The sequence below is a fragment of the Solanum verrucosum genome, unplaced genomic scaffold (genome assembly GCF_900185275.1).
Source record: "Solanum verrucosum unplaced genomic scaffold, falcon-dt-bn FXZP01000032.1, whole genome shotgun sequence".
Classification (NCBI taxonomy): Eukaryota; Viridiplantae; Streptophyta; class Magnoliopsida; order Solanales; family Solanaceae; genus Solanum; species Solanum verrucosum.
In genome coordinates this window covers 1,219,784-1,246,691 of record NW_026020569.1, presented here as the reverse complement: position 1 = coordinate 1,246,691, position 26,908 = coordinate 1,219,784, and the positions used below count along the sequence as shown (strand labels likewise).

The 26,908-nt window shown below is 33.2% G+C and overlaps 6 protein-coding genes and 1 pseudogene across 6 annotated transcripts in view; 5 read left to right on the top strand and 2 right to left on the bottom strand.

The window, feature by feature from the left end:
* LOC125810727 (glycine-rich RNA-binding protein 3, mitochondrial-like) overlaps positions 1-26,908 on the bottom strand; it is a 193,882-nt gene that overhangs the window by 138,515 nt on the left and 28,459 nt on the right. The window lies entirely within an intron of this gene.
* Positions 761-6,014, top strand: LOC125810726 (putative methylesterase 11, chloroplastic). The gene is made up of 5 exons (XM_049490205.1): positions 761-1,269; positions 2,529-2,765; positions 3,608-3,751; positions 4,724-4,855; positions 5,491-6,014. Exons 1-5 carry the CDS (start codon positions 916-918, stop codon positions 5,767-5,769), a joined length of 1,146 nt encoding a protein of 381 aa, XP_049346162.1. The 5' UTR covers positions 761-915; the 3' UTR covers positions 5,770-6,014.
* LOC125810738 (protein SPIRAL1-like 1) lies at positions 9,647-11,723 on the top strand. The gene is made up of 3 exons (XM_049490220.1): positions 9,647-9,727; positions 10,527-10,793; positions 11,386-11,723. The coding sequence occupies exons 2-3, from the start codon at positions 10,545-10,547 to the stop codon at positions 11,467-11,469; spliced, it is 333 nt and encodes a 110-aa protein (XP_049346177.1). The 5' UTR covers positions 9,647-9,727; positions 10,527-10,544; the 3' UTR covers positions 11,470-11,723.
* LOC125810741 (60S ribosomal protein L39-1-like) lies at positions 12,624-12,760 on the bottom strand (annotated as a pseudogene).
* LOC125810723 (uncharacterized) lies at positions 16,240-21,344 on the top strand. The gene is made up of 10 exons (XM_049490203.1): positions 16,240-16,475; positions 18,578-18,707; positions 18,934-19,072; positions 19,153-19,365; positions 19,445-19,583; positions 20,129-20,279; positions 20,359-20,468; positions 20,546-20,643; positions 20,760-20,829; positions 21,089-21,344. The coding sequence occupies exons 1-10, from the start codon at positions 16,383-16,385 to the stop codon at positions 21,176-21,178; spliced, it is 1,233 nt and encodes a 410-aa protein (XP_049346160.1). The 5' UTR covers positions 16,240-16,382; the 3' UTR covers positions 21,179-21,344.
* LOC125810737 (uncharacterized) lies at positions 22,194-22,755 on the top strand. Its single transcript, XM_049490219.1, has one exon. The coding sequence runs from the start codon at positions 22,236-22,238 to the stop codon at positions 22,572-22,574; it is 339 nt and encodes a 112-aa protein (XP_049346176.1). The 5' UTR covers positions 22,194-22,235; the 3' UTR covers positions 22,575-22,755.
* Positions 23,637-24,127, top strand: LOC125810739 (uncharacterized). Its single transcript, XM_049490221.1, has one exon. It carries the CDS (start codon positions 23,645-23,647, stop codon positions 23,975-23,977), a length of 333 nt encoding a protein of 110 aa, XP_049346178.1. The 5' UTR covers positions 23,637-23,644; the 3' UTR covers positions 23,978-24,127.

The following is a 26,908-nucleotide window of genomic DNA, read 5'->3' as shown; positions in this document are numbered from 1 at the left end:
CAAATTTTCTCGTAGCATTTATTGCTTGTTTGACCTTAAATATATATTTTACTTTTATTTTTTTAGTTTGGAAAATTATAAAATTATTACAATTAAGTTAAATTTTGAAATTTTTTAAAATTTGTTTTCACAATTTTCACTTTAAATTACTTACAAAACTTTTAAAATAACTTAAATTGTATTTGTGTCCTGACACATGATAATGTGTTTTTATCAAACATTTTTAATTTTTAATTTAAAAAATATTTATTTGTGTTCTCAAATGTTCATTACCTAGAAAAATTAAACATTTAAACTAGGTCACTTTATTTAGTTATATTTATTTGCCCTCAATCATATTGACATGCATATTCTAAGAGACAATATATTTTATAAAGTTAATTTGATTATCTAATAGACATTTAAGAACACACGTAGTTTTTTTTCAAAAAAATTATAAATTTCTTTTTATGAATAATGAATTTAGATGTTTAGTTAAAACAAGTTTTAATTCGAATTCAAATGACGGTCGATATATTAAACGTTACATAAAGTGACACGAACTATAAATAGAAAATAAAATAAAAGAATTGAATGCTGGAAAAACTACCATGACCCATAACGAAGACCTATCTCCCACATCTTACACACGTCCCCCGTTTTATTTGCAAACGGCAACAGGAAAATAAAAGGTTACTTTAGTAAATATAAACCAAAATTATGCCCCTTTTCATATCGACTTCACACACACTTTTTATCACCTTTACTTGCGAAAGCAGTTCTAAACAAACAAAGCAATACTGGTACTGCTAACCATCTTCATCTCTCTCAACTTTCAACTGCTTTGGGGCAAGCATCAGATAATTGTACGTATACGTAATTCTTATTGTACTTACCTCTGTAAATCTGTTGCATGTGAATATCAATCAATCAGAAATGGGCATGTGTTTATCACGGAGTTCCGGCCCCGTGAAGAAGCGGCAATCCAAACGTTTAACGAATCAATCGGCGGCCGCCGTTAATGGCGGCGGGAGCAACAGGTGGTCTAGGAATCGATCGTCTAAGAGAGACGATTCCATCATTCAGGAGCGAGCTCTCGCCGCCGCGATTCTCCTACAGCAGCAAATGCAAAACGGCGGAGGAGGTGGTGCTGTTCCTTTTGATCGTTCAGCTTCGCTTCGGTATCCGAATTCGAATTCTAAGAAGAATCCACCTCTACCGCGTTCCTCTAGCTCTAGGGCTCGCTCTCTTACTGATCCTCTTCTTCAGCCTCACCAGCTTGTGAACCAGGTATCTGCTTCTTTCTTTTTTTTTTTGCACTTCTATTATTTACTTAACAATTCTGGCATTTGCTTGATTTGTATTTCGTTGTTCCTTTATATGATTATCTATTTATGGGCGATGAATCCGTAGCTTTTGCGAGTTTTCTGTATTCCAATTGATAGATTAGATTTCCGTGCATCATGGGAATAATGTACTTAAATAATGGAAGAAAATTTTGTCACAGAATTAGACTAATATACTAAGAATTGTTTATTATGCTATTTAGAAATGCCACCGGCAGACAGTGAGATTTTAAGATGATCCTCTGTTCTACTTTGACATTATTTCCTTATTAGTCCATTAAAAATATAATGACACATTTCGATATATTATTGATGAGAAGGTATTTTAGCCACAAAATGCTGTGACAAGATTTAGATCCCAAGTTTCAGTAGTGTTATAGCCTATAGGACATGAATGTTAAGATGTATTTATATCAAACACAAATTTCAAGATTTTTTTTAAAAAAAATTCATGTCAAATCAAATTAGGCCCAAAAAAAAATTAATTAAGCGGAGTAACATTCATTTAAGTCAAAACTAACTTAAGGTGGGTAATTCTTCAATGTATCATTAAGTAACTTCAAAAATTCACTTGCTTGAAAGTATTGAATTATATTAATATGCAGGGTAGCTGAAAATGGTGTTCATCCTCAATTTAAACACTACCTCATTGTATAACCAATACAAATACATTTGTGAAGATATAAAACGACATTGTCTAAGGTATTAATTTTAAGAAGAAAAAAACAGTGCTAAAATGGTTTTGGAAAAAATGAAAATAACACAACTAAGTGCTGCTAATGTAATTTGAACTTAAAACCTCATACTAATTACTACCCGCAATCTGAAATGGAAATTACAGATATTGAGCCATTTTGTAGGTTTAGCTTAGACTTGGTCAAGAATGTATGTTCATTTGTAGTGGTTCATTCCCCTTAAAGCCACTAAACTTCTATCTAGTAGTTCCAGGTAACTCAGCAGGAAACCACAAATTGAGACAGCCTCATTGCAGTTTAGCTTCCTTCCGTTTTCTTGTTTTCATGTGATCATACATTCATACATACGGTAATTGGGATACATTTTGCTCCAGGAATACTAAGAGCAATCTTCTGCTGTCCAATCCCCCCCTAAATAAATAAATAAGAACAGTCCTTTTGCTTTCTACTATGGTGTCATGGTGTAAGTTTGTCTAAGTTCAGTCTTCTTGATGTCTATCTTTTGCAGGAAGTGAAGGTTGATGATTTAGAGACGAACCATTTCGTCCTCGTTCATGGTGGTGGATTTGGGGCCTGGTGTTGGTATAAAACCATTGCACTTTTAGAAGAAGCTGGATTTAAAGTTACTGCAGTTGATTTAACTGGTTCAGGCATTCATTCTTTTGACACAAATAGCATCGCAAGCCTATCGCAATATGTACAGCCGCTTACTGATTTTCTTGAGAAGCTTGCTGATGGAGAGAAGGTTAGTTCTGTATCATTTCCAGCATTCTGTTTCCCACTGAATCCATTATTATATCTTGCATTATTTTGGAAATTCAGAGCTTTAAAGAAAACCATGTGCTTCCTAATTCTTGGGCACTAGTGGAGATTGACTGGTGAAGTGTTTATAAGAACTGAGTATATTAAAAAAAGTGTGATTTGTAGGAACTTTTTATTCTTTGCCAAGTTAGCTGTTCCAAAACTCTGGTATCTGCAAAATCACATTCTTCTCCATTATCTGTTGTGATTGAGAGAAGGTCATGCTCATTTTTGCTGTAATAGGTGCTATTCAGTATGAACAACCTTCTTCCATTCTTTCTCCTCAAATGAGGACTTATAGAAGGATAAGCAGTCACATCTCTTTGAAGCAAAACTTCAGCTGTTTCAACACGATTCATCTTAAATTAAACTAAATACAAGTGACCCAGAGTGCGAAATCAGGAAACAGGGGAACAAGATGGAAAAGGTCATATCATCAATAATCATATGAACTTGCTGTGTGATTTAACTTAAAGTACCCTGTCCCTAGCCAAGTCTTTGTTGCATTAGCTAGGTGAAGAGCAGCAATTCATGATAAAACAGAAAGGAAAAGTTTTCTTCTTCCCACATTGGATTAATCTATTTTATTGTGCTCATTGGGCAAGTTAATTAGTCGTAAAGTGAGGCTTGGATATATCACTTCATGATACTTTTAGATATGAATGCTGAGATTTGTGAATCTCCAAATCCCAACCTAACTATAGTGGAAAGTCCTTATCACCCTTCATAACTATTTTTGCTCTGCCATGGTTGAATTAAAATTGGAATATTTCTTTAACCATGTAGGTGATTTTGGTGGGACATGATTTTGGCGGTGCATGTATATCTTTTGCGATGGAGCTCCATTCCCTTAAGGTTTCGAAAGCTGTGTTTGTTGCTGCTGCAATGCTCACTAGTGGACAAAGTGCCCTTGATATGTTCTCACAAAAGGTAAAAGTTGGTCATTTTGATCAACTACTTTCAATCGGTTCTTTTGAAATCTGCACTGTGCACCCAATTTGACCTTTGTCCTTGTAAGTTTATGTTACATGTCTCCTTTGATTATTGAGCTCGTTGTTCATTTATTCAGGCGATCCACACTTATCCCTTATCTTAATTTGTGATCAGATCATCTCTGCTAGATGTAAAAGTAGTTTTCTCTTGTGAATATTTGGGGCATGTATCTTAGCATATTGGGGCTATGACAGTTAAACTACATGATACAGATATTGATTTCACTATTCCTCTTGAGACCTAATGGGTCTTTGAGCTCTTGCTTTTAAGTCAATCTCATTTTCACATAGGTTGCCAAGTTTTGGTAAGCATCAGCATCAGTGCTTCATCATTTAGGACATAGATGCCATGATATACTCATGAAGAAATTTAAACTTAAGTCTTGAAAATTAGGGATGTCATGTCACTGCCGTGCAGGTTTTCTGTGACGTGCTTCAAGGAATCTACTATTCATCATGATAACCCACAAGAACACATGCTATATGTTTCTGGTGAAGGAGTGAACTATGTGCTCTGCTGTATAGTTTCTCCACTAGCTGTAGTTTTGAGGAAAACTTGTGAATGAATCATCTCTGGTTTCTTGGAGAAACTTTGCTTATTGAAATGAGATCTAGAATATTTGAAGAAAATTGTCCTAAAATCGTCTCTGGCAAGGTAATAAAGAAAGAGAGAGAGAGAGAGAGATTGAAGGTGACTTACCTCGCGCTAACTTTTACAGTCCCTCTCGAAATTGGGTTGACAAAATTCTTGAACCTTCATTTGGTATTGTAATTCTAGAATGAAGTGAATTAGAATTTAAAAGGATCCCTTGGTATCTGGAGTTGTGGTGGTTGAAGCTTTTTTGCTGCTTGTTTGACTAATTGAGTTTTAAGTTCTCCTGTTGTTAACAAAAGTTCATATTCATTGCAGACGGATTCAAATGACCTTATGAGACAGTCTCAAATATTTATTTATGCCAATGGGAACGACAAGCCTCCAACTGCTATTGATTTGGACAAGTCACTCCTCAGGGACTTGTTATTCAACCATAGTCCTGCTAAGGTATGTTGTCTTTGAGTTATAGATGAAGTATTTTATGTTTCAAAAAATGGCAAAATCTACCTTTCAGCTTTCCCGTAAATGCTAAAATGGACTCTTCCATGTAATATTTTTACTTTCTAACTCTAAAACATAACTTGCGAAAAATCTTTGCAACTTCCGTTACTGGTCATGACCACTACAAATTGGGAGTTCGGAGAAAGGGAGTAAAGGGTACCTATATGAGTTGAGCAACATATTTCTTTTGGGGTAGATATCAATGGCCCTGAAAAGCTTAATAAATGGGCACCAGAGTGTGGTATATGTGATTCCACATTAGTAGGTTAGCTTATCCTTTGTCGGACAATGCAAAACATAGCAGAGTAAAATAAAGAGTCTTATCTAATTCTTTACTTGGTATCACCTATATCTTGGTATTAATTGATCATTCATTGGATGCCCTAAACCTGTCATATGAATTGCTAATTGTTGGTTTATTATAGAAGCAAGGGAAAGACTTAAAATTGATATTCTTTTTGTGGGTTTTGAAATGGATAACTGGTGTCTTTACTTACAAAATCTGTCTGTATACCTTTGGGGAAATTGCCATTTGTGGATATTCCAAGCTTTCTCCTCTTACCATTTAAATTTCTATGCAGGATGTTGCATTAGCATCTGTCTCAATGAGGCCGATTCCCTTTTCCCCAGTTTTGGAGAAGCTTTGTCTTACCGACTCCAAGTATGGCTCTGTTAGGCGGTTTTATATAGAAACAACGGAAGATAATGCGATACCAATAGCCTTACAGCAAAACCTAATTAGCAATAATCCTCCAGAACAAGTTTTTCATCTTAAGGGTGCTGATCACTCGCCTTTTTTCTCCAAGCCTCAAGGCCTACATAGGATACTGGTAGATATCTCCAGGATTCCATCAACATGAAGTTATTTTGCTGAATTCCTTATTATTAGAAATGTAGCAAAGTTATTGTTGTGTAAATTAACCATGTGGAATGTCCAAAGTAGCTATTGGTGTACATGTTCGGTTTATCCAATTACTTTGTTCCATTTACTATACTTGTGACAGTGAGAATTTCCTTGTGGAAGTGACTCAGGAAAAGGAATGCTTTAAGATTTGAATGTCAGAAACAAGTTATAATAGAAATAAACTTGATTCTTTTTAACTTTTATTGGTTTTTTTCTCAAAGTTAATCTTAAGGTATGCTTGGGTCCGACACTTTTATAAGTCAAAATTATTCCAAGTGTGTGTGAATTACTATTTGCCTGTTGGTCATGAAATAATGGACGTTTTCAGTACTTACCTAGATTTCTAAGCTCTGGCAAGGACAAAAGGGATTGCCGACACATCTGCCACAATAATTTTGTGATACCACCGACAAATTTGAAACAAATGTTGTCAGCTTTTTGCTACATAAAGAACTTATGCAATACTGTCAACAAATATCCTTGTTATACTACTAGCAGCTTAGCTGTTTCTACCGCGAAAGAGTGGTGTAGCAGATCATGAGACTGCTTCATTTTTAGTTAGAGATATCAATTGGATACAAAATTTTCTTAAATAGGGAGTCCTTTTTTTAAATGTATATTGTGCAATGTAAATTCAAATTAATAATATCCAACCTGCATGAGAAAAAGGGAAGGAGGGGGGACCCTTGGCCGTTTCCACCATGATTTCATGTCTATCTTGCATTTTCCAAGTTATCAGTTGTGACAAAATCCAGTAAAGGGAACTGACAACACACATGTGTTCACTTATTTTTCTTCCATAAAAATCCCATGCACCGAATCCAATTTTGTATTTCTCACAACTCACAAATGGGGTCCCTTTTTTTATGAAATGAATCCAAAAGTCTCAGTTTAAGTGATAGTTTATTTTTTCTTTAATTTATAGTTATCTAAAGATTTTTAGTTTATTCAAAGATATATTACTACTATAGTTTTTTTTTTTATTTGTTTTTGCTTTCAATCAAAATGGTATAGCATATTTTGGGATAGACAAACTTTTACCAACACTGTTTGATAGACTTTGGGAGTGAAATGACAAGAATAGTTTCTTAGGTTGGAGAGTAGAATAAAATAGTTAAGTGTAGTACATGGGAAAGTTTTGATCTGTTAAATTTATCATTTTTAATCTCCATCGAAATTTCAGCTAATTTATCTTTTTTCATAATGCATGTCAAATCTATTAAAATTATTAATTTCTGTGTTGCAGTGGATACATAATTTCCTCGCCGATCAAGTGACTCCATATCATAAGTCGGCAAAAATTAACGTACAGTTTAAACAGCAAGATTCGAATGTTGTATTACGAATTCAAATGTTAGTACCTTACTGCTGGCTCCTGTAATATTTATTTCCACCCAATAATTATATTAGATTATCGTTATATCATAGATATATTTTTCTTTCTATTTATTGGATAAGAAAACCCTCAATACTTTCCAAACCAAAAAGGGCCAAAAATATCTCTGTACTATTTAAAAAGGTTTTAAAATATCATTCATCTATTTATTGGGTTAAAAATACTCTTCGATTAACCTTTTTGGTCCACTATTACCCTTTAAACTAACAGTCTCATTTTTTTTAATTATTATTATTAATTATTACATGACGTCTTTCTATTGGATAAAGTTTAATTCCAATCCACCAAACTTTTTCCTACCCCACCGACCCATATTGACATCCCTTGACCCAAACCCAATTAAAATATCCATCAGAAATAAAAAAAAAATGAATCATCTCCTCCCCCTAAATCTAATATCCTATTTTTCTTCTCCCCTTTTTTTATTAAGCTATTTCAAGATCAATTTCACCCAAAATAACTATTAGTTTGTCTTTAGTAATTTTTTTCATTATTAGAGTTTTTGTCACTTATATTACTATAAATTTTCTGTATTTATAACATTGATGTGTATAAACTTTTAAGCTCACTGTGCCCTTTTTTTAAAACATTGATGTGTATAAGTCACAAGTAAGAGAAAATACTATAAAGATTTGAAGTTTGAGAACTGAAAAGAAATTTTGTGCATCTGAAAAGATTTTTTTTTTTTTTAATTTTACATGTGAATTTTACAGATTGGTACTTTACATGGGAATTTATTGCTAGTTGTAATCATTTTACATTTTTAGTTGGCAAACATGTGAATGTTTCGACTTCAATAGACGATTGAATCTTTCAACTTCAATAAAATGCTGCATTGAAAATTTGATTATTTTGGGTGAAATAAATCTTGTAATTGCTTAATAAGAAAAGGGGAAGAAGGAAAATAGGATATTAGGTTAAGGAGGAGAGGAGATGATTCAATCTTTTTTATTTCTAATGGATCTTATAATTGGGTTTGGGTCAAGGAATGTCAATATGGATCAGTGGGGTAGGAGATTGAATGGATTGGAATTAAACTTTATCCAACAGAAAGACGTCACATAATAATTAATAATAATAATAATAATAATTAAAAAAATATAAGGTTGTTAGTTTAAAGGGTAATAGTGGACCAAAAATGTTCACTTAGGGATATTTTTAGCTTAATAGATGGATGAGGGGTATTTTTAAACCTTTTCGAATAATATAGGAGTAATTTTGACCCTTTTCCGTTTTCCAAACTATCCTACAATAATAATAACATTCCACTAAGATAGATAGATTGTTTTCGATAAATCTTCGATTGAAATAAAGTATATCAAAATTAAGTATGAAAAATAATAATATAATATTGAAATTTGAAATAGTTATGTTGAAAATAATAGAGAAGAGAATAATAACAACAAATAATACAATAAATGAGGTGAAAAATAAATAAATAATATTATAATTAAGGATTTCATATACTAACTACTATCTAATCATCTCTCCCAATACATTTTTAATCTAACTATTTCTACCTTTTTTCATACCCACTATATCCAACCACTCGCAACTCGCAAAGACATCCTCCTCAAATGAAATATACGTGCATCTCCTCTTCGTCTAAGCTATCATATAATAAACAAAATACTCATCCGTAGACCAAATGGAACGTGATGAGGGGGCACTCCTTTTTGTCGGTTCGTTTCAAAGTTCACAATTATGTTTTGAGAATTTTTGAGAAATGATCCCTTATGTTAGGGATAAATTAAAAATGACCCTTTAAATATAGATTAAAATTGTTTAATCCTATAAATTAGTTATACGTGATTTTCTTTATCTACAATCAAATATTTAATAAATCCTGACAGTTAACTTTTAAGATAGTTATGAAAAACATATTTAACCTACAAAAGCACTAAAAAAGCCAATGAAATCGCAACACCAAAAATTGTATCAGATAACAAAATTAAATTGAAAAGATGGAAGAAAATACATATTAAATAAAAATATGTATCCTCTAAAATCTCAAGCTAACCATTTCCCCATTAGAAGAAAAGAAAAAACATTTTTGAAACATAGTCTATTCAAAATTAATATTGAATAGTGAATAAAAACAAATATGTATATTTATAATCTACTTATTACTAGTAATAGTTTCCTTGCATTTTAAATATGTTATACATTTGTAAAAAAAAAAAAAAAAAACTGTGTGGTTAAATTAACTTAGTTAGATGGGTGTCTTTTTTTGTGAAGGATTATACATATATGGGACTTAAATATTTTTTAGAAAACATAGATAATAATGTATACTATAATTTTCATTATTCATAACAATAAAAGGTGTGGGTGGCATCTTATTTTCTAAAGAATTCAAAGGATTGTAGGTGCAATTGATTAATATTATAGGGCTATTTAGTATAATTACTCTTTTTCTTTTTCAAAATTCAAATTCTTTAAAACCTTTATTTAAAGCTAGTTTATTTCCCCAACCGGCCCCTCTCCTCTGTCTCTCGCTTCGGAATTGATTCCAAAGGTATGGATTTGCTCTCTTCTTCAAGCTTTTTGTTTTTCTGGTTGATGTGAGTTTCTGTTTAATCTGAGTTTTTTTTTTAAAATAATAATAGTTTCATTTGTCGAGTGAATTGTTGTTTTTTTAGATCTTGTGCTCGTTTAAAGGGAAAATGATTAGTCTGAGAAAACTGGAATTTGGTTATAATTTTTATCCTCTGTTTATCTCATGGTGACATATTTAGCCCTTTTCCAGAGGCAGATTTACAGTTCTCTCAGTGGATCTATAGTGTTTTGTTTTGTTTTGTGTTCAGTGACTTCCATTTTAAAGCATGTGATTTGCAATCCATAGTGCCGCAAGTGGGGTCTGGGGAGGCTGGTATGTACTCAACCTTATTCCTACCTTGTGCGAACCCTAGTCCCGTGGATGCGCAAAATTAAGAAGTGGAACTTGAACTTTTTCTTGGAGTGAACAGGATTTGGATAATGTAGTATGTTATGTGTATTTGTTTGATCTTTGATTGAGAATGTTAGTTATGTACAGTGGAGTTATGAAGCACCGCACCCTGTAGAACGTGATATTAAAAGCTGGTTAAAAGATTGTGTAGGTGTTAAGAACATATAGCTTATTGGTCTCTGAAAGCGAAGATGATCGTTAACAATGGAGTATGAGTTTGCTTAGTGATGTTGTTGTGTAGTTGAGCTGAGCACAATTGTGTGCCTGTCAATGTTTATTGAAAGAAATTGCTGACTAGCTTAAAAAATACTGTTGAATTGTTCTATTTTACAGTTTAATTAACATGTCGTACTTGATTTTTTCGTAGAGAAATTAATCATTAAGGATGGGCCGCGGAGTGAGTGCTGGGGGCGGTCAGAGTTCCTTGGGCTACCTGTTTGGAAGTGGAGAGCCTGCTAACAATTCTCAGACTGCTCGCAACCAGGAAAAGGCTCCAACTAATGAGCCTGCCTCAAAGCCAGCTGCTGTTGCACAACCTGTGGATAACACCAAGAATGTACCAGCAGGCATTCACAGTAACAACACAAACAACTATTTTCGTGCTGATGGCCAGAACTGCGGCAACTTTCTAACAGTATGTTAGCTAGCAACTTCTTATGATTCCTGCTGCCATTCTTTTGAACTTTGGAGTGCTTTTAAAGTTTGCAAACTTGTATCTATGTTGATTTGCGTAATCATTTCATCTAAAAGCTTAAACTGTTGGATAGAGCATGAATATCGTATTTGACAATGGGTTGCCGTGAGAATTGAATGCACAGGTTCTCTTTGCTGCTTTGGTATTTTATTGAATCGTGGAATCTCATCAAAAAACTTAAGTTGTTAAAGAGATCACACATTCATTTACTTAATTATATATTCTACAATCTGCTATACTAAACACACGACCTTTCTTAATTTTGAAACCATTCTTCTATCATTGGTCCATGTATCTGCATTTGTTTCTTTCTTTCTTAACAGAACTCTTGTTTTTAGATCATAATACTCAACTTCTCAAGCCTCGTAACTTCGTATACTGTAAGATGTGGCTAACTGCCTCAATAGGCATGGCCAGTCTGCATTTAGGCTTTGATTTTCTTCCCAATGGAAGAATATTATAAATATCAGCACCTTTTTGGCTTGCTTAAAGATTTATGTGTTACCAATCTTTTGTCCTGGAATAATTGCAGGAAAGGCGTTCAACCAAGGTCCAAGCAGCACCTGGTGGTGGATCTTCCCTGGGGTATTTATTTGGTGATGGCAGCAGCAAGTGATTTCACTGGACATCAAGTTTCAAAAGTTTGCTTTCCCAGTTATGTTGGAAGTATGAATGGATTTCGTTTACTGCAAATTTGGAACTTTTTTTCACAATTGTAATAGTGTCTAATTGACACAGGATTCAAACTGCTATGTAAGTGCTGAATGCTGTATTTTACCCATTATTTCTGTATCATGGGAGTAAAAACACACTTCTTCTTTAGTTTAATCTGTTGATGTGGAAATGATATCATCCTTTTATATTTGTTCATATTAAGTTGAACACTGCCCTTGCAGATGTCAAATACCATGCTTGCATGATAACAGCAATAACTTACTTTAGGTGAATGTAATAAACACATTCATCGACCCGTAATGAGGAAATTGATCTCCTTAATCGAGAGATCCAGAGTATCTCTCAACACAGTGAAACGAATGTCATTGCTATATCTTTCATATTGTTCTTCAAGGACGCTGTAGATCATCAAACTACACTTTTGCAGTATAACAAGTCATTTTGAACGAAAAATCCTAAACGTTCTTCCTAATTTTGTTTGACAAGCCCATGAACAATAAAAATTACAAGACAATTTCCTAAACTACTGATGAAACAAACATACAATTCAAGTAGCCAACATTGTGGACATTTCACGACTTGAAATTCAACAAAAGAGTAAGGTTCAAAGCAGAAGTTGCATCAAAATGATATTACACAGTTCTGATGATCTGACAACTGTTACAAACCTCACAAGCATTCCCAAAATAAGGAAGCACCTAGATGAAATAATGCTTGATTATTTGCCTTAATGCCCAAGAAATGTTTAGATTCCAATACATGTTGATAAACACATCCTTTAATAATCAAACATTATTAGCACCTCTTCATCCAAACTCCCAACCAAAACTCATGAACGGAAGATAATGTAAAAAAAAACGTTTCAAAGTAATAATGTAGTTGCTAATCAGGTAGAAGTTAAAGTAGTAAACCTGTAGCATATAACCAAAGTAACAAAGAGAGAAATGCGATAAACGAAATATGATTTCAACTTTAAATTAAGTAGCAAACATCACAGTGAAACTTGGTGCAAACTTTGCACAAATTCGAAAATTGAAGTCCTAATTCTAAAAATTAAAACTAAACTCGAAGCCCCTGACCCTAAAATGTATGTATTCTTACAATCCGAGCTTGGTGCGGCGCCAGTGCCTGCGCTTGGCGTTGTAGCGGATGGTGTTGTCAGTGCGCATGCGGATCCACTAAGGAATAGGCCTGTTTTGCCTCTGTTTCTTCCCCAGCTTCTTCTTTATCATGAATGCCTTGTGCGAAGGCTGAAATTGAAACAAACACAAAAAATAAATTAAATAAAACAGCCATAAACTACAAACACAGGAGACTCGAAGAGGGGGAAGAGCACCGGCGTACCATTTTCGGTTCTGCCTTGGCCTAAGAGACAGGCGCAAGAGGCGGAATCGAAAACCCTGCTCACAGACTTGCTGCCTTACATGAATCCCACTAGTTTAAAATACATGAGTTTGAATTTGTGAAATACATATATTTGTCGAATTTTAAAATCGAAATACATATTTTATCTATTTAAATTAATTGGTTATAACTGATTTCCTTAATTAGAGGAGTAATTGAGAATTTCCAGAATGAATGAACAATTAATTCTAGAAATTTAAATTAATCAAATCTCTTAATATAAGGCGAAAATCAAGGAGTATTTATATATGTTTAATTAATTTTATTTTATTATTTTTTGAAATAATAAATTCATTAATATTATTAATAAAAGACAAAAACATGTAACCTTGGTCACTAACTTGATTAATTTCATTTTATTACTTTTAAAATAATAAATTCATTAATTTGATGTATCGATTATCAATATTTGATGTATCAAACAAACTAAACACTTAGATACATGAGTATCATATAAGTACATTCATATGTATCATAGAAGTATCTAGTATTAATTTTGTGTATTTATTATATGTGTCTAGTATTAACTTAATGTATCTATTTATATGACCTAATATTAATTTCATGTGTATATGATCTAATTTCAATTTCATATATCTTTTATATGTATCTAATATTAATTTGATGTTCAAGTATTAGTTTCACACATTATATTCAAAAACATGTATCTCGGATACATAGTAAGCATATACATATAATTATGTGTATTTAAATATGGAATGTAATTGAAACGCACAAATTTAAGAATAAATCACGAGTGTGTAGTATTTGCCTTATCATTAATCCGAAAAAAGTAAAATATTTCAAAAAAATTCCTTTATTTTAGCATCTGAAATTATTTCTCATAGATACATATATTTTTAACTCAGATACATGAAGTCTTAACTAGATATATATACACCTGATATGTATTCAACATTGTTGCACTCGATGTGTATCTAATGATGTATTTGTTCTGTTAATTAAAACTTGGCGAAATTCTTCCATCTTGATTAGGCCGTTCCTATATTTAGATCTATTATCGGTTTGAATATTGGCGGATGAAAAGTTAGTCCCAACAATCAGAAATTCATGAGTGAAAATAAACAAATAAAAGTTGTTTAATTTAGTATAATATTCTTAATGTGTAGTACCTTTAACAAGAATCATTTGATTTTGAGAATGGTCAAATCACAAAAGTATTTGAGAAACAACAAAATTAAAAAATATAAAACTTAATTTGTAAAACTATTTAAAATTGAATTTCAGAGCATTATGAATTTTAACATAGATATAAAACCATAGTAAAAAAAAAGAATAATAGAAACAAACCTATATGTATAATGCTAATTTGAACATGAAAACATGTATTAAGAGGATGAAGGAAGAAAGAGGGAGAAGAAGAAGGAAGAAAGCGGGCTGGGTGGGGGCAACGGCTGATGAAATGAAGAGTGAGAAGAAAGTGGGGGTAGGGGGCAACGACGGATGGAAGAAAGAGGCAGAAAGAAAGAGGGTTGGTGGACTTTTGAGGGAGTGGGGGGATTTGAATTGTTAATGGACCATTAATTAAGGAGTTTAAATTTAAGATAATTATAAAATATCATATTTAAGGGATTAGTGTATATGATTAAATATTTAAAATATATGGTATAAATATTAAAAATGGTAGTATGTGTAATTGTTTTAAACTAGAGGTAATATATATGATAGTGATTTATGTAGTTACGTAGTTTTTCCTTAATAAAGAGCACTAGAAATCACCTTTAGGCTTGTTTAGAAAGCCCACGAGGTAATTAGATTTGATGTAATTATACTGTAATTACCTGGTCAACAGATAATTGAGTGTAATTGACATAATATAATTATACTTTCTAATTCACAAGGGGCTTAATTACTTTTTAATTTTTTCTTTTATTCTTTTTCGTTTTGATGTATTTTTTATTTTTACTATTTTAAATTGTTTTTGATTTTTATTATTCTAATATTTTTTAAAAATATTTTTATTTTATTTATATTTCATTTCCTTCTTATTCTCAACTTTTACTTCATGTGATTCCATGCTATTGACTTGATAATTTACATTATAAGCTATTTTTTAAGTTAGACTTGATAGATAATTTTTTTGTCAAATATTTTATAATTATATGATATTATATTCAAAATGTTAATCTTTTTGTCAAACATGCATTTCATGATGTTCATGGAAATGTATACTTTTAATTTTATGATTAATTTAATTTAAATTTACTAAATTGAAAAATATAAATCAGTTATTTTTATAATATTAGTTAAGAATATATATTATTAATTTGTATGTTTTAAAGAGACAATATATATCTTAAATATTTAATTTAATATTATTTATAAAAGGTCTTTATTTGTCTAATATAAATTTTAATTTTAAATAATTAATTTTTATTTTTAAAATTGAATATAACCTTATGATTACACTTGTGAGACTAAACAGTACACTTGTAATTATAGTGTAATTATATTATGGTAAGCAAATATGTCAGCATAATTACTAGGCTGATAATTACACCAATTTCAATTACATGGTGTATTTCTAGACTTACTAAACACCAAAATATTTTGATAAATGGGGGTAAAGAGACTAAATTGCCCCTCTACCATGGGAAACCAATCAATAGGTGTTACTTTCTTATGCCATACATAAACATATAAAATACTTATTTATTAAGGTTATTCAAAATTGAATGTCGAATCTCAAGATGCATTGCGTTTATTTCTACTTGATTATTCATATGGTGATGGATTGAAGTTGGCATAAAAAAAAGAAGAGATCCGAGCTTGTGTAGTTATGAAATTTGTTTAGCTCGTGATATTTTTAAAATTGTAACAATTCTTATGATAGATGTTAATAATATAGATATACGTAAATTTATAATCACAATTACATCACAGTCATTTATAAAATAGAATTACTATTTAAAAATGTATTACATTAAAAAAGTATTACATACAAAAAATAGATGTTGGTAACATATGTATATATAAATTCATAATCATAATTATATCGCAGATCATTTATAAAAAAATTAAAATACAATACAATCAAATAATTTATTATGTTAAACAAAATAATACGTAAAAAAAAAACAGTACATACAAAAAATTAAGTTTATTATTGTTAAAATTGTAATCTAAAATGTTAAACTATAAAGTTCATAGTGAGTTAGGAATGGATATTTGTATGTTTTCTCAAAACAAGAGTTTATATAAAAACAAAAATATTACATAATTGTTTTACCAAAAAAAAGAAGGAAAAGAACCTATAAAAATGATCAGCACCAAGATGGTTTTACTAGATTACCCTCCGTGGTCTTATTCGCGACTCTCCAACTTTATCCCTATCTAGGGTTTTTCTTCTCGCCCGACTAAGAGAGTTCTCCGCTGCGCTGCTTGCTGTTCACACTCTCTATCTCTTGGGAAATTTTGCGGGGGAGGAAAATGACGACCGTGGTTCCTACTTCTGAGGAAGATCCCGTCCTCTCCGTCGTCCGTTTTACGGCGGAGATGTCATGGGCGGACGCCGGCGCCGAGGTAATCTCTAGCCAGTTTCTTTCACCTTTCTGTTATTGTATTTATTGTTTACTGAATTAGCACTGTCTCTTATACATGATTTTACGATACGCTCTCAAAAGTTTGATATTTTCTCGGAAATACTGTTCAATGTTTACTCTTAAAGAATATTGACTCGGCTTTTGTAGTTGTGTCAATCCGATGGATTGACTTTAGTATCAGTTTATTTAAGAAAAAGAATGACATGGACTAGAATAGAGGTAAATGGATAGAGTATTCGTATAGCAAAGCAGGAGTGGTTTGGGGATGAAGTAGAAGTTCATCTATTATTCTCCCAACAAATTATGTGGATTGGATATATAGGACTCATAAGAATTTTATTGAGGAGTCTATACATGGGCATAAAATTTGATTGTCCATATGTGGAACTTCTCAATTGACCAACAGTATATGGAATGGCTGCAGAGGATGCATAAGAAAACATATGTGCTCTGATTTATGGTTAAGATGCCTAATGTCTAACTCTGTTTTATTAAAAAGAATATAAATTTAGAATCTGTTTGATATATTGTTTATAATGTCTTTTGAGCTTTGCGCTAGTGTTGATAAATCAGATCTCAAAGAACACTTCTACCTCTCCCTGAGAAAAATTAGAGGTTATTTTTGTTTGGGTCTGTGATGAATAGGTTGAGATGAGAGAATTATAACTACCCACTAGAAAGACTAATCCAATCCATAAGGATGTACCAGAAAATACAACAAGCGAGTCGGTGTATTGATCTGGATGGAGAGGGAAAAACATGAATTGAACTTGTAATCTTTTTCGGAGGTATCCATTTCCCCTGGAGAAACAAGAAAAAGAAATCCCAAGGATAAGTTTTTTGTTTTAGTTTGACTTGTTGCCACATATGAAATAACGGACTGTATAAATTTAGTGGTGTAGTTTCTTTGCATTCCTGCCCCATTTGTGGATTACACTGGGCATGTTTTTGTTGTTGTTTGTAGTTTCTTTGCATTCCAAACCTGCTCTTTTCCTAGGATTTATGCCAGTATACTTTTGCCAGATATTTTTGTCCCTATTAGAGATTCGATACAATGGAGCTTTTGAACTGTTGTAGTGGGTCATGGTTGTCAAAGTAACTTCTTACTTGCTGAATTTTAGGGGTTACCATACGCAATATTACGCCCCTCTTCATTTTGCCAGCAGTTTTGTGCTTCTGCTGTTCTCCAATATCACATGCTTATCTTGAGTCTAAGCTCATTTTTTCTTCCATCTCATTGGAGTTCTTGGAAAGGGGTACAAGAGAAACCATACTCAAAAAAATCGCAATATGTCCACTACTCTAGTAAATATAGTTGGAAGACTCCTAACAAATTCAGCCCCCAGGGCTTTGGTCTAGTGGTAAGAGCTCAATACGTGATTTGTGGGTTAGGCGTGCATGCCAAGTGTTTGAATCTAATCACAAACAAAAGCATGGTATGTAAGTGGAGAAGGGATTTGCAAGACCTCTTTGAGTGAAAAGACCGGTAGTCTTGCTGAATAACAATTACGAAAAGAGAAGAGTTATTTGTAAATGATACTCCCTCAATTTCAAAAAAGAATGACCCCTTTCCTTCTTTGCAACACTTTAATTTTAGCTTTCCACTTTGCATGTTTAAGGCCACAAGATTAAAGGGCATTTTGGTATACATGATATAACTTTAATGTAGGACCACAAGATTGAAAAGTCAACTTTATTTTCTTAAACTCTGTGTCAAGTCAAATTAGACCACTCTTTTTGAAGCAGGAGTAGTGTTTAAAAGACCCAAAAGAAATCCTCAAAGTCCATCCAAAATCATTATAGCATCATGTGAAGCTTCCTATGGCAACAACGACCCAAGCTGATGCCAAATGCAGAGTCATGGTTATGCACTTATGCTTTATACAATCTCTGCTGATTGTAGTCAAACTACTGCTTATTTTGTTGGTGCGTTGTGTTAAAATATCTGAGAGAAAGAAACATGGAAACTCATCTGTTTCAGTAAGTGCCATATGGAATACTATACAAACAGATTGGTGAAAGATTTTTTTGATTGGACCTTTTGGTCGTTGTACAAGTTCTAAATTGGTGATCCATTTATAGACTGCAGAGCCTGAAGTTAATAGATTGTGTGTCGAGGCCCAGAAATGCATGATTGAAGGAAGGTGGTTGGATTTGGTTTCGCTTATGCTCGCTTCTGCAGATATAATATTTTCTAAAGCTTCTGAAAAAGGTAAAACTACATTTCTGCCTCAGTCCAATCAACTGCTGATAATGATAGGTCCTGACCTTTTCCATACTGGGGGGCTTTTCTTTTTTCATCCATATAAAAGCAATTATTTGATTGTCTGAGCCAGTTATTGTCAATTGTCGTCTTATGTTTCTTTTCCCAGTTTCTGTTTCTCCCTTCTTCTTTTTTTTGCTTTTGTGATTGCCTAATATGCTTTCTTTCTGCTCAGATCTTGAGTGCGTTTTCACAATCATGTGCAACCTTGTCAAGAAGCCTGAGAGCTTGGACCAAGTACATGAGATGGCAGAGCTCATATCCGCTAAAATCATTCAACAACCCAATGATAAACCCGCATTGCGCTTGAAAATGTATCTCACTTTGTGTTAATCACTTTGGTTCCCTCAATTTTTTCTGTTGTCTCATTACATTTTTTCTCATCTCTTTTCAGCTTGTTCAATCTCTACAACCTGTTGGAGAACCCATACAGCCGTTTCTGCGTTTACTTGAAGTCCCTCAATTTGGCCACTGGCGGAAAGGTTACTGAACACATTTTGCCTTCCATCAAAAAGATGGATAACTTTTTGAAGGAATGGAATCTTGGAGTCAAAGATCAGAGAGAGCTGTTTCTTGCAATCTCCAACATTTTAAAGGAAAACAAAGGGTAAGATGGGAGTGACTTCTTTTTTGGACTATTCATGCTTATGATGGTGCCTTTTTCTCATACTCGTGCATATTTGCAGCTCTACAAAAGATTCTTTCATGTTTCTAACAAAGTATCTGGAAACCTTTTCGTCTGAAGATGCTTCTAATATGAACGAGGCTAAGGAAGAAGCTGCCCGCGCAATTGTCGATTTTGTCAGATCACCCGATATGTTTAAGGTATTTCTATATTAAAGTGCTCTCTCACTCTAAACAACTGAAATGGACAAGAGGTTTCTGACTTGCTCTTAAATTGCACAAACAACACAGATAGACTTATCCAAAAATAAAAACACAAAAGAAAAGCTGTCCACAGTAATTTAATCCATCAGGGCTCCTTAATGTGAACAGAAGTCTGACATCCTATTGTTTAGATCAGTGAAAGGCTTGTCAAATAACTGATCCGATGATTTTAAATTCTCAATTTTCCAAGCTTTCTTGCTGATATTTGATGCAATTGGTGTTCTGTGGTATCACCATTCCATGCATCACAGTTAACCGGAGTGCTTCACAATATAAGCCAGAATGACGTGACTAGTATATACAATGTTAATTTTTTTGACTTTTCTGGATGGAGCTGTTCGAATTTGCTATTGCTTGGCTGCCACTACTGTAGAGTAGACCACTATATGATCAGAATGAAGACCTATCGGAAAAGAATTGAAGTTGTGTGCCTTGTGCGTTCTTGTGTTCCATAGTTGATTTCTGTCGTTTCAATATGGCAGTGTGACTTGCTAGATATGCCGGCTATAGCCCAGTTGGAGAAAGATGCTCAATATGGTCCAGTATATCAACTTCTGAAGATCTTTCTCACTCAGAGGCTGGATGCTTACTTGGACTTTGAGGCAGCAAATTCAGCATTATTAAAAACCTATGGTAATGTACTTACCTTTGTACAGATCAAGCCATCAATTTAGAAGGGGCTATGGCCTGAAACTTTTGGTTGATGTTGTAGGACTTGTCCATGATGACTCTATATCAAAGATGAGGTTGATGTCGTTGGTAGATCTTGGCTTGAATGAATCTAGTCAAATTCCTTATTCTGTCATCAAACAGGCATTGCAGGTACATTTCTTATCTTATTTTGTTTGTTGATGTTTCTGCTCTGCATGTAGCTCATTTGGTCTTTTTGCTCTTTTCAGATTGATGACATTGAGGTAGAATCGTGGGTTGTTAAGGCAATTACAGCTAAGTTACTTGATTGCAAGATTGATCAAATGAATCAAGTAGTAATAGTGAGGTGTGCTCTCTATAGTCAGCCTTCCTTTACTGTCTATTCTGTCAGCTGGAGATTTCTTTTAAAATTTTTTTCCTGTGATTCGTAGTTGCATTAATTGTTTGGTTGTCATTGTGTAGCCGATGTACGGAGCGTGTATTTGGTGTGCATCAGTGGCAAGAGCTCCGCACGAAACTAGTGACTTGGAGGGTAAATAATTATTTTTCTACCTAGCTCTAACAGTAATCAATCTGGTTTATGCTGACTTACTAGAGATGTTACATCCCCACCCTTCCCTCTCAGACGCCTCCAAAGCATGCTCCTATATTTCTTCTGCCCAAAACACGAACTCAAATTAGTGCAGCACGCTGCTTCCACACAACATCTTTTCAGATGCTCGTTCATTTTCATTCTTATTTGTAATGGGTCGTATGCTTGCATGATTCTGACTATTGTCTACTCTTTACAGGGCAACATTGCAGGTGTTATCAGCACAGTTCAAGCCAATAAGATTACAGAAGATAGCACACAGGCAATGCAAGGTTTAGCAATCCACTGAATGTTCTTTGTAGCAGTCTCTTCACCTTTTTCAGCTTGAAATTTTGATCTTTTTTTTTTCTTTGGGCAAAAATATACTATTTGTTAACTTACAGTAGCCATTTTTATCTTGTCCGTCGAGCTTTCGGGCTGTATTTCTATGTGACGACTGTCTTTGCTTTGTACTATTAAGTTGACTCAAGTATTTGGAAATAGGTTTTGTTGCCCTACAAATTCACTTGTTAGGATATCATAGCAGAAGGAATTCCTTACAGGCTGGAATAATTCACTCTTGATCATTTCTCGTTCAGATTAGGTGTTATGATTCGGCACGAATGTCACCTTTTGGTGAGTCTCAAATTCAGTTCATCTTTATCCAGCAATATCATTTGTGAAACTAATTACAATTTGTTGAGTGATGTAAAAACTGTATTCAAGTTGGTGATAAATTTTGTTAAGAGCGTTGATCTAGTCCAGATCCATGGTCAAACTTCAAAGTTTAAACAGGTCCAAGGTTATAACAGTGGCGGGTTTTTGATTTATAGTTGGTCAATCTATACGCATAAAAGTGTTTTTAGCATATGAAATTGTAGATGTGGTCAAAAGTGAATGAGGCGGACCTACCCTAACAGTAGGGGTCCATGGATATCCAATGTAAGTATATTTATCTTAAATCGTGTATATTTTTTATGATCATTCCTAAGTTATATCTTTTATATTAAAGAAGATAGTAATGATTCTGACACCTTGAATTTCTGAACTCATTGTACCCTCTCCAGAATCAAATCCAACCGTCTACACTTTTAAGACGACTCCATAGATAGTTGAGGTTGACCATACATAGCTGGTGGATGCTGGGGTTTCCACTATATGAAGGTAGGACATAGAACATAGGACAAACAAAGACTATCAAGTCAACTAAAGAAAAATGGTGTCCATTCATATCTTATCCCAGCGTGTGGGCATTAACTGTATCAGCTCACACTATTGGGAGTCTATTTAAAAAAAACATCAAAGTGAGAAACGAATAGGTAACTCAATCAATTCTTGTAAAAACAAATTCCAATATAGTATCAACCATGGAAAGAAAATGGTACAAGAAAATGACGACGATGCACCTTGTGCTACTTGTAACCATAATAAAGGTGCAAGAAGTAATTGGAGCATTAGAATGTAATGGGACAAACAGCAGCATAGGTGCTTGTCTTCCAGATGTTGATGAATTCTTGATGGAATCAGAAACAAGCACTATGATTCTTGCTGGTAATGCTAGAAACCAATATCTATCTTTCGACGCGGCGGGGAGTAGAGGAGAGATATGTAAGGAAGATATTTACGGTAATTGCATTGGTAATAAGAACGTTAAAGCATCACACTGCACCTATGGTAGCCGCTGCAAACGTGAAATATCCTCGTAAATCGTGTACACGTCTCCAAGGGCATCAACTACCTGTTTGCTTTACTTGATCCAATACTATCTTCTCTTGTTGAAGAAACTACTTGTTTTACAGTATGTATTTGTTGTGTGTCAATGTCTCTTTAAGTACTAAATGCTTGACTTTTATAGCAAATTGATGATGGTGTTTTATCTGAACAGAATGCTTTAGTATGTCTCCAATTCAATTACAATTGGTCTGAAAACTCTAATGTATCACTATGATTTTCATTATTTTGGTTGAAACAAAAACAAAATCTGTATTAACAATAACCGGCCTTACACGATTGGAAACATCAGCAACAACGCACTCACCAAAATCATTACTTTCACACAACATATTAGAAATGTATTAATACATATACACACAATTATAATCCTCTTATAGCCATAAATTGCATAAACAGCACACATATATGTAATTGTAGATATCGTTGAAAGTGAATGAGTTTAGTTGAATTCACAGGTGGACCGCGGACCTACCCTCTAGGGTAGGGGTCCATTGGATAACTTTGTACTATATATTTTTATGAGCATTCCTAGCGAACAAAGGTAAAGTGGTTTCACTAGTTGATTTGGGGCGTACAAGTGGATATTTACTTGGATTCAAGTTTCCACATTTTAATTCTTTGGCATTTTAGTAGTTAGTTACAAGTTACAACTCAATTTTAGTTTCTATAAAGTTACACCTCAAGCTTTGTATTAAGTAGTTGACATGTTTATATTGTTTGAATTTTTTAAAATTAAAATATTTATATTAAAGTAGTAATGATCCGGACATTTTAAATTTCTGGATCCGCCTCTCAAGATCCAAATCCAACCTACCACACTTTTAAGCCGACGCCATCGACGGTTGAGGTTCACCATACATAGTTGGTGGATGGTGGGGTTTCCACTAAATGAAGGTAGGACATAGGAGTCAACTAAAGCATTTAAAGCGGGTGGGCAATAATTGTACCAGCTCACATCTAATAGGACTATTTAAATAACAACACCAAAGTGAGAATAACTCAAACAATTCTTGAAAAAAACAAAATCCAATAAACAAATAATATGGGAAGAGAATTGTACAAGATGATGCTCCTTGTGCTCCTTGTAACCGTAATAAAGGTGGAAGCGGTATCAGAATGTAATGGGACAAGCAGCAGCATAGGTGCTTGTCTTGTAGATGTTGATGAGTTCTTGATGGAATCAGAAACAAGTACTAGGATTCTTGCTGTTGCTGGTGGTAATGCTAGATCTAAAAAATTATCTTACGGGTCCGCGGGGAAGAAAGCAGCGATATGTAATGAACAAATAGTCGGTAATTGCATCGGTAATAAGAACGTGAAGGCAACACACTGTAACCTTGGTAACCGCTGCAAACGTGAAGTAATATCCAATTAGTAAATATGTGCAAGTCTCCAAGGGTATCAACTACCTGTTTGCTTTTACTTGAACCAATAACATCTACTCTTGTTTTTACATTTTGTATTTATTGTCTCTTAAGTACTAAATGCTTGATTTTTATAGAAAATTGAAAGTGTTTCGCTTTAACAAAATGCTTTATTATGTCTCCAAAGTATTACTGTGATTTTCATTAGTATTTTGGTTGAAATAACAAAATCCTGAATTCGCCTATACGCTGAAAAGGTATTAATAATAACTAAAAGATTATTTCCACTTATTTGTACACGATTGAAAACATGAGCAACAAAGCGCTAAAACAAATCGTTTCTTAATGTCTCTGTTTCGCATTTCTGGTATAAGCTAGCTCAAAGAGGAACGGTTTTTATTTTACTCATTTTCAAAAAATTTGTCAAGCCAGACCTCATTTGTTTTCATTAAGATGTAAATATCTAAATTTGAAAGCACATCTGAATGATTAATATGTTATCTCTCGATCTGAAACTTTAAATGATTAATGTTGTTATAATATGTGTTAAGTTAAAAAAGTTGTGTAAGAAGTTCGGCTATTCCAAGTGCATTGAATTTGAAGCCAAAAGTTTAAAAGGTCGATTGTCATAGTTAGTGTGTTGAGAACAAATCTAATGAATTTCAGTTGAAACTTACTGAATTTGCTTTAAATCGCGTCAAAGGATACTGAAGTTTTTACAATTGAAGCAGGGAGGATGCAATGTACATGCTGTTGGAAAATGCAAGAGGGTATCTCAAAGAAACTGTCCCTCATACATTAAAAAGAACTTCTTTCACTTAATTAACAATTGCCAACCATGAGACTAATTATACACTACACCGTCAATTCACTTTTACTTGTCCATTATATTAAAAATATTTTTTTTATTTCTGCTTATCACTTTTAACATATCAAGAAAAAAAAATATTTTTTCCCCTCATGTTTTACCGTCAACGATAATTACTTATTCCCAAACTAAAGGTAAAACATGAGGCAAAAGATAGTAAAAGTGAAAGGGGGGAGTATTTGCTTTTGTGTCACCAAGTAACAACGCCAGAAAAAAGGAAGACCAAAACATAAAAATCAGAGGCGCAATGTAACTTTGAGTAGGGATGGCAATGGGCCGGTGTGAGGCGGGGTGGGGCGGGTTGAGCTTAACTCGCATAATTTTTAATCCGTCCCGCATAATAACTTTTTTCATTTTCAACCCACCTCGCCCCGCATAATTTTTTTAATATTTTCTTTTTCTCAGTTAAGTTTGATAATAAAAATAAAATTCATAAAAAGAAATTTATTTTTTCATTAAGTTGTATTAATTTAATAGGATAGTGACTTAAAATTTTATTTTTTAGAGGTCAATTGGAAACATGTAAGAAATTGTATAATTTTTTATTGAACAATTTTCATTTACTATCTTGAATATTTTAGTAGTTTTAAAGAAATTATTTTAATAAATAATGATCTATCACTCTTATAACACGTAAGAAGTTAAGATTAAATTTGAACTCACATGAAATCACATATACCCGCAATCCGCAACCCGCAACCCGCACCGCCTCACAATTTTTTTAAAAATCCACTTCAACCCACCCCGCATACCACCCGCCCCACCCCGCATATTCTTAAAACCAGCCGCCCCGCCAATTGCCATCACCTAACTTTGAGTGTGGGCCAAATTTATTTTTGGTAGCAGACATAATCAATGCTGTAAGAATAGACAGTGTGACAAAGGACACACAATGCTTGGTAGCCGGTAGGATATTAACTATTGCAATAAACATGAAAGTTGGTGAGTGGTGGCTTTTTATGGCCTTGAAAATATCTTTCATGTTTGAAATTATTTGCTTCATATATATCTACTGTGTTTTGTTATATCTGATTATACCCATATAATTCCAAATTCATCAAATCATTGTGTAACCAAGTTTATCCTTGTGTAACTTATCTAAATTCGCAGAGCCCATTCGTTCAAAAAGTAGTGCTCCATATAAAAAAAGTTCAATACTAACTCAAAACCAAAACGAAAGAAGCATCCCATCACATCATTGGTGGTGTGTAGACAGTGTAGTACCGGTAAAATGAGCCCATATTTTGGTAACCCGCCCATATTTTAATGGGTTGGGTGAATAACTTTTTACATGAGTAAAATATGAGTTGATACCCATATTTAACCCATAAAAATATAGGTAAAATATGGATAAAACATGAATTTGCCGAATAGGTTAAGCTTCTAACTTTTATTCACTCAAAATTCATGATATCACTACAAATATTGTCACTTCTCTTCCTTTTTATGTTCTTCTATAGAACTAATTATTTTTATCTATAATTGAAAAGGTGAAGTCTTTGGCCCTCCAAAAATATACATTTTAAATATACATTTCTTTTGTTAATTATAATTATAATTTTTTATTTGATTAATTTTATATTGGATAATAAATAATAGTGAAAAAATAAGCAAATCATGTATTAGTATTGACATTGCTTAAAGTGCATTAAGCATGTTTTAGTCCTAAAATGCAAATATTCATTTACTTTGAAATTAAAAATATTTTCCCCTTATTATTACATTAATTTATTTTATATTGAAAAGTTATAGGATTTTTTTTTCTACTTTTATGATATAATAAAATTAAATGAAGCATTTTTAACATTTTTCAACTAAAAAAAGACTAAAATATTTTCTCCATGTTGAATTCTTAAGTAGAGTACTATTTACTCAAGAAAATATAGGTAAAATATGGGTAAGCTAGTATTTTACCCAATCCATTAGTATCCATATCAAATATGAACGGGTTGAATTACTACCCATTTTATGTTGATCCATTTTTAACCCGCCCAAATTTGACCCAATCCGCCCATTTGCCATCACTAGTGGTGTGTAACCATACAAGTTACAAACTCCTTTGTGGACTTTCTTC

Bases quoted from the DNA above. Each gene is read 5' to 3' on its own strand.
- LOC125810723 (XM_049490203.1), top strand. From the start codon at position 16,383: ATGACGACCGTGGTTCCTACTTCTGAGGAAGATCCCGTCCTCTCCGTC. The intron at 20,469-20,545 runs GTACATTTCTTA...TGCTCTTTTCAG, and splicing joins TCATCAAACAGGCATTGCAG to ATTGATGACATTGAGGTAGA. The intron at 20,830-21,088 runs GTAAATAATTAT...TACTCTTTACAG, and splicing joins CGAAACTAGTGACTTGGAGG to GGCAACATTGCAGGTGTTAT.
- LOC125810726 (XM_049490205.1), top strand. From the start codon at position 916: ATGGGCATGTGTTTATCACGGAGTTCCGGCCCCGTGAAGAAGCGGCAA. The intron at 3,752-4,723 runs GTAAAAGTTGGT...TATTCATTGCAG, and splicing joins TTGATATGTTCTCACAAAAG to ACGGATTCAAATGACCTTAT. The intron at 4,856-5,490 runs GTATGTTGTCTT...ATTTCTATGCAG, and splicing joins TCAACCATAGTCCTGCTAAG to GATGTTGCATTAGCATCTGT.
- LOC125810737 (XM_049490219.1), top strand. From the start codon at position 22,236: ATGGAAAGAAAATGGTACAAGAAAATGACGACGATGCACCTTGTGCTA.
- LOC125810738 (XM_049490220.1), top strand. From the start codon at position 10,545: ATGGGCCGCGGAGTGAGTGCTGGGGGCGGTCAGAGTTCCTTGGGCTAC. The intron at 10,794-11,385 runs GTATGTTAGCTA...GAATAATTGCAG, and splicing joins ACTGCGGCAACTTTCTAACA to GAAAGGCGTTCAACCAAGGT.
- LOC125810739 (XM_049490221.1), top strand. From the start codon at position 23,645: ATGGGAAGAGAATTGTACAAGATGATGCTCCTTGTGCTCCTTGTAACC.